This window comes from Hibiscus syriacus, unplaced genomic scaffold, assembly GCF_006381635.1.
Source record: "Hibiscus syriacus cultivar Baekdansim isolate YM2019G1 unplaced genomic scaffold, ASM638163v2 tig00110374_pilon, whole genome shotgun sequence".
NCBI classification, from domain to species: domain Eukaryota; kingdom Viridiplantae; phylum Streptophyta; class Magnoliopsida; order Malvales; family Malvaceae; genus Hibiscus; species Hibiscus syriacus.
This window is the reverse complement of record NW_024062710.1, coordinates 269135-275134: the sequence shown is the minus strand read 5'-3', so window position 1 is coordinate 275134 and position 6000 is coordinate 269135. Positions and strand designations below refer to the sequence as shown.

Sequence of the window (6000 nt, the reverse complement as noted above, 5' to 3'; positions counted from 1 at the left end):
GAAATACTCTTTTAGTTTCCAGTTTCTCTAAGATCAAATTAACTAATTAAAAATACGTTAAGAATTCTCCACTTTGCGTAGAATTAATGAATAAAAAAAATCCCCGTAGTATTTCTTTTGCTCCCAAAATCCCTCCTCTACATTTTCTCTCTCCTGATTTCCTTTAAAAATCACATCAATTTTATTGCTACATTTTTTGTGTTTTGATTTAAGTTTCTTATAAATTCGAAAATACCGAAGTTCTGGAGCCATTACCGGTTTCCACCGGCAACGGCCAGATCCGGTACCGAACACCATCCTCAGCCGAGCTCCTCGAGTCCGGTTCAAACATAGGCCCATTATCTCCGTCCGGAAACGGCACAGACGATCACCCCGAAAAGATGATCAAGCGTTCAATGGCTAGCCATAAGTCCATCTCCGACAAGATCCATAAGTACCGAGGCGTTTTGCTGGTCATATCCATCCCTGTCGTGCTTATAACCTTTGTGTTAAACGTCTTTCCGGGGAAATCGGCGTGTGATGTAGCCGTGATGGAGGAGATCGAATTAAATAGAAGGAGAGTAGGGGCGAATTCCAGAGGGAATAGGAATTATGCTTTGATTTTTGATGCGGGGAGTTCAGGAAGTCGATTTCATGTTTATTGTTTTGATCAGAATTTGGATCTTGTTCCAATTGGCTCTGATTTAGAGCTTTTTGAACAGTTAACTTCTTTTTCCACAGTAATTTTTAGACAGAACTATGCTTTCTTGGACTGTAGTTTTGTCTATGATGTAGTTGTGGATTTAAATCAGTAATTTTGATGAGAACCGTTACTTTTAAGATGATATATATGGTAATTCAATTCTATAATCTTGGTTTTTCCCCTTACTATCTTTAGTAATTTGTGCTGAAGAAGGGTTATATTAATGACCTTTATTTGAATGATAGTTGTTAATTATGACAGAGTTTGGCTCAAATTTAAATGGGATTTTAACTTGTATGCTCTACAAGAGGATTTTACTTGAATTGAACGAAAAGGAAGCTTCAAACATCTTTTGTTCGGTCTTTTCCAATGTGCCGTTTTGTTTATGTGCTGTGGAAGAAACATTTTCTTCAATTTTGTGCACTTGCTTTTCCAAGTATTACTTAGTTTTGTGCGGCTTCTTTTGTTCTAGCTTAAACCGGGATTGAGCTACTATGCAAAAGATCCGCAGGCTGCGGTCAATTCATTAAGTAGTCTTCTTGACAAGGCAGAAAGTGTTGTGCCAATGGATTTGCGATCAAAGACCCCAGTCAGAGTTGGGGTAGGTACTATTTACATCCATTGTGCATTCTTATTTTTGCATTCTGAGTCTGTTAATATGCTGAAAAATGGAAATTCAAATGTTGTGTAGGCAACCGCTGGTCTGAGGGCTCTAGGAGGATACACATCTGATAAAATTTTGCAATCAGTACTTTTTTTTTTATGTTGGTTATGTTCACAGCATTTACTTTGCCATTTCATCAAGCTAATGCTATTTTAAAAATACATTTTTAGGTTATTAAACTGTTGAAAAGTAGAAGCACCCTTAAATCCGAGGCAAATGGGGTCAAAATTCTAGACGGCTCTCAAGTAGGTTCTTATGAGTGGGTATGATGTGCTAAACTTTCTTGTCACACCCCAACTTAGGGTATAAAATTTTATTAAATTTTTCCGAGAATTAAATTGAAATTTTAACTAAATTTAGGGATTAAAGTGAAATTTTGATTAAATTCTAATCCAAATTTAAAAAGTATAAAAAACTAGAGGACTAATGACACAATTTTACCATTTTTCCTTTTTATGGAATATATAATCCCAAAATCAGGAAAGTTTACTCTTTTGGAAACCAACTCTCTCTCTCTCTCTTCAAGTTTTCCTCTTTTAGTAAATATCTTTAATCGACGTTTAGTCGTTGATCGTTTTTCGTCGACACCTCCCGCACCTTCGTGTTCCTAGCATCGTCTCGAGTCCACCGATATCCATCTTGTCTTCATTGCCGTCGGTGTGTGAGGGTATAAGGAAGATCAAGTTTTCAACGTTGCGAAATTGAGCTCTTCATCGTTCACTGCTATGAATCGAGCTTGATAAGTGTCTCAAAACCCTTTACAATGCATATAGGAAATTTTCTATAATTTTTTCGACCCCCAAAGACCCCGCACGTGCCGCTGCTGCGCATGGGGAAGTCCCACCACCTGGTGGGTTTCTAAAAAATGGACCTGCCCGACCCGCCTCGACCAGCATGTTTGACCCGACTCGACTGTCTCAGTCCAACCCGAACTGAACGGGTCAGCCGTTGACCGTTGACCGGTGTTGACTTTTTTCAAAAACTTTCATCTGGACTTTTTTTGACGTCCTGGGTACGATTTTGCGATCCATTTTGCCAAATTCGAACCCAAAAACCCTGAATCGAGTCTGTTAATCCAAAAACGCTTAGTATTTTTGGCATTTTTTCTTATTTATTTGCGATTTGGTTATGAAATTAATTCGAAAAAAATATTTTTATGAAGGTACACGTGTTCCAACCGACCTAGGATTGGTTAGATTCGGTGCTTCCCGTCCATCAGATCCGCTCGATTTACGTTCTTCGAGGGTTACTCGTATGTTTCTATAAATTATTTAAATAAAGGTTATTATTATTCATATTAGGATTCTGATATAAATTTTTCGATTCATAGAATCTAGCACTACCGCTGATCGTGATAGACAGACTCAGTAGTAGGCTTTCCTATCAGAATACTCAGACCGGTACAGGTATGTTTCCTGGTGGTGTTACTTATTGTTTTAAATTGTTCATCTGAATTGTTTTATATTTATGATGATACTGAATATTTTTACGAGACAATATCTGATTTCCTGAATATTGTTTATCTGATATCTGATTTACTGTATATTTTTTATATGATATTTGATTACTGTATTTATGTATTTAATTTCTGAGTATGAAACATTTTCATGTTTTAATAGATTAAAATATCGTTTTCACTCGAATAAATACATGTTTATTACTGTCATTGGGGTATTATTGGATGAAGTATATCAAGTTTAGTCTATGACTTGTAAGACCTTACCGCAAGCTTCTTTGCTTTGTACACAGGGTAAATCATTACCGCAGGTCCTTATGCTATATGTACAAGGCCCTTATCGGGTGTACAGGTGGGTTTATGGTTCTGGGAAACCTACACATTTTGGTGGTCGGACGGGGTAGTGGTCATATTTTTAAAACATGTTTGATAAACTGATTTTTATTAAAGTATTTTATCAGTATGTTTTTATACACCGTAAGGAGCACACTGGGTTTTTTAGCTCATTCTGTAAATTTTAACTTTTTTCAGATAGTAGAAAACCGTAAACTAGCAGACTTAGCATCAGGAGGACCAACTACTCCAATTTTTTGTACCATTGTATATCTTTATATGCATTTTTGTTATACTTTGGTGCCACGTGTTTTTACTACCGTCTCGATATATTTGTATTACCAATATTTTGTATGTATATGTTCTATACGGTTTTCTGATATATGTATACGTATATATTTATCGTATGAATCTTTCTTATGACTAATTTTTATATTATATTGTTATATGGATTTTAAGGTTGTCTTAAATATGAAAAGAATTTATGAATACGATAGGTAACCACCTAGGTTTGGTTATTACGTCCAGGTCGGGTCTAAGGGGTTACAATTCTTGTACTTCTATACTTTGCTTTTATTTTGTTTACTATAGCTAGGGTTAAAGTATATTGAAACCCTGTATTATAGTCAAACATGCAATTCAGTCCTTGTATTTTATAACTGAGCAATTTAATCCTTGAACATTTTCCATAGGTGCAAACAAGTAAAATTGATACAAATATTAATGGAAAAATGCTGATGTGGACTTTTGAAACCTGGTAAAGGACATGTTGAAATCTGACAACTTATGTTCTAAACAAATTTTTTCCTACATTAGTTCTATCTACAGATCTGTATTATTATGAGATTTTAAGAGTCTATGGTAGCTTTTAGATGTCTTTCGATAGACATTGTTATCAGTTTAACTTATTTTCACCAATATCAAGCATATAAGAAATTAAAGGAATCAGTTCTATAGTACAAGGACCACTTGATGTTTTAACCTTATTCCTGATCAGCATGATCAGTCTTATCAAGATGATTCATGGTGGTGCTCAAACCACAGGTAGAACAAGGGGAAACTAGAATCAAGTATATACATGCTGTCAGAGATCATGAACCATTAGAATTTTTCCGACTGATTGGGCAAATAGACCTAATTTTGACTTTCTTAACCGCCATCTTATTTTATAGGTAACAATAAATTACCTATTAGGGAATTTGGGAAGGACATATCAAAACACGGTTGGGATAGTTGATCTTGGCGGTGGATCTGTTCAAATGGCGTATGCCATCTCAGAGAGTGCTGCTTCAAGGGCTCTAAGTGTACCAGTTGGACAGGACAATTATGTAAATGAAATGCATCTGAAAGGATCGAAATATCATCTTTATATTCACAGGTGTCCTCATTTTGACAAATTATGATTCTATTAGTGATTTGAAGTGGATGATAAAGATAAACTATAATGGAATGTGATTACTTAAGGAATCAAATTTATCCTTTGCGTCACTACTCAGACATATGATTCTGTACTCTCGCGAGTCATGAACATATTTATATTGAGATCTATAACAATATGTTGCATTTTCGTGAGCAGCTATTTGCGCTATGTCTTATTGGCAGCTCAAGCAGAAATTTTGAAGGTCTTTGAAGATTCTGGCAACCCTTGTATCTTAGAGGGTTTTGATGGTATGTTTGAATTTGTTCAATCAGAACCCTAACTCTACAAAGAGCATTATTTTAATTATTTGAGCTGCATATGGTGAACATTGATGTACGGATTCAGTAACCAGAGTTTAGTGATCACTGAAAATGTAATCTTCGGCAATCAGCTCTGTTCTGAAAATTGTACTTCATCTCTCTATTCCAAAACAATTTTTTTGAATGCTTTGAATAATGGGATAGTCCTTGTAGTTTCCACATCCTTTGTTCTCTGTTGGGCATAATATTTGCCATTTAGGTACTGAACATAATGGGCATTTCATCTTTCCAAGGTACTTATCAATACGGGGGAGAATTTAAAGCATCAGCGCCGTTATCCGGTTCAAGTATTGAAGAATGCAGGAGGGTGACTCTCAAGGTTCTTAAAGTAAATGATTCATGCACGCATATGAAGTGCACATTTGGTGGTTTATGGAATGGCGGAGGTGGAGATGTACAGAAGAATCTGTTTGTTGCTTCATTTTTCTGTTAGGGCAGCCCGGGTATTCCATGATCGAGAATTGTATGACCTAATACAAGCTACTGAACAATCTGATTATCCATTCTAAGTAATTTGTTTATATACAGGCCGGTTTTATTAAAGCCAGTGATCCTGTTGCAAAAGTTCAGCCTCATTCGTTCTTAGATGCCGCAAAACGTGCTTGACAAACCAAGTTTGTGGATGCTAAAACAACATATACAGATTTGGGTGAGAGTAACATGCCCTATATATGCATGGATCTGGTTTACGAGTACACCCTACTTGTCGATGGATTTGGTAAGTCTGTACTTTTGGCATCGAATTCAAGTCATGCAACTTCGTACTTCATAGGTATCTTATGTTAACCTTTTTTCGGACAGGACTTGATCTCTACCAAGATATTACATTGGTGAAGAAAGTGAAATACCGGAATTCCTTCGTCGAAGCCGCTTGGCCACTAGGCTCTGCCATCGAAGCTGTATCATCTTGAAGTAAAAATTCCAGGTCAGCATCATCTTCTTTAAATTACTTATTCGAAATCTTGCATGACTTGGTTCTTAAGCATCGTTTCCTACTCGAATACACTGCTGATAAATATGCAGAAAGAAGCAGCATTGGATGTTCGTATTTGAGATCGGATTTTTTGGTGGGGAATAATCGATTTAGAGAGAAAAGTTTCGTTTAATCTTCCTCACTGATAATTT

At 36.1% G+C, this 6000-nt stretch overlaps 2 protein-coding genes across 2 annotated transcripts; both read left to right on the top strand.

Moving 5' to 3' along the window:
* The first annotated feature begins 213 nt into the window (after positions 1-213).
* LOC120121520 (apyrase 2-like) lies at positions 214-4538 on the top strand. Its single transcript, XM_039140863.1, has 5 exons — positions 214-701; positions 1155-1283; positions 1374-1430; positions 1517-1609; positions 4308-4538. The coding sequence occupies exons 1-5, from the start codon at positions 381-383 to the stop codon at positions 4536-4538; spliced, it is 831 nt and encodes a 276-aa protein (XP_038996794.1). The 5' UTR covers positions 214-380.
* Positions 4539-4651: 113 nt separating this feature from the next.
* LOC120121519 (apyrase 2-like) lies at positions 4652-5308 on the top strand. Its single transcript, XM_039140860.1, has 2 exons — positions 4652-4803; positions 5109-5308. Exons 1-2 carry the CDS (start codon positions 4659-4661, stop codon positions 5306-5308), a joined length of 345 nt encoding a protein of 114 aa, XP_038996791.1. The 5' UTR covers positions 4652-4658.
* Positions 5309-6000: the final 692 nt, after the last annotated feature.

Bases quoted from the DNA above. Each gene is read 5' to 3' on its own strand.
- LOC120121520 (XM_039140863.1), top strand. From the start codon at position 381: ATGATCAAGCGTTCAATGGCTAGCCATAAGTCCATCTCCGACAAGATC. The intron at 1,284-1,373 runs GTAGGTACTATT...AATGTTGTGTAG, and splicing joins AGACCCCAGTCAGAGTTGGG to GCAACCGCTGGTCTGAGGGC. The intron at 1,431-1,516 runs GTACTTTTTTTT...ATACATTTTTAG, and splicing joins CTGATAAAATTTTGCAATCA to GTTATTAAACTGTTGAAAAG.
- LOC120121519 (XM_039140860.1), top strand. From the start codon at position 4,659: ATGAACATATTTATATTGAGATCTATAACAATATGTTGCATTTTCGTG. The intron at 4,804-5,108 runs GTATGTTTGAAT...CATCTTTCCAAG, and splicing joins TATCTTAGAGGGTTTTGATG to GTACTTATCAATACGGGGGA.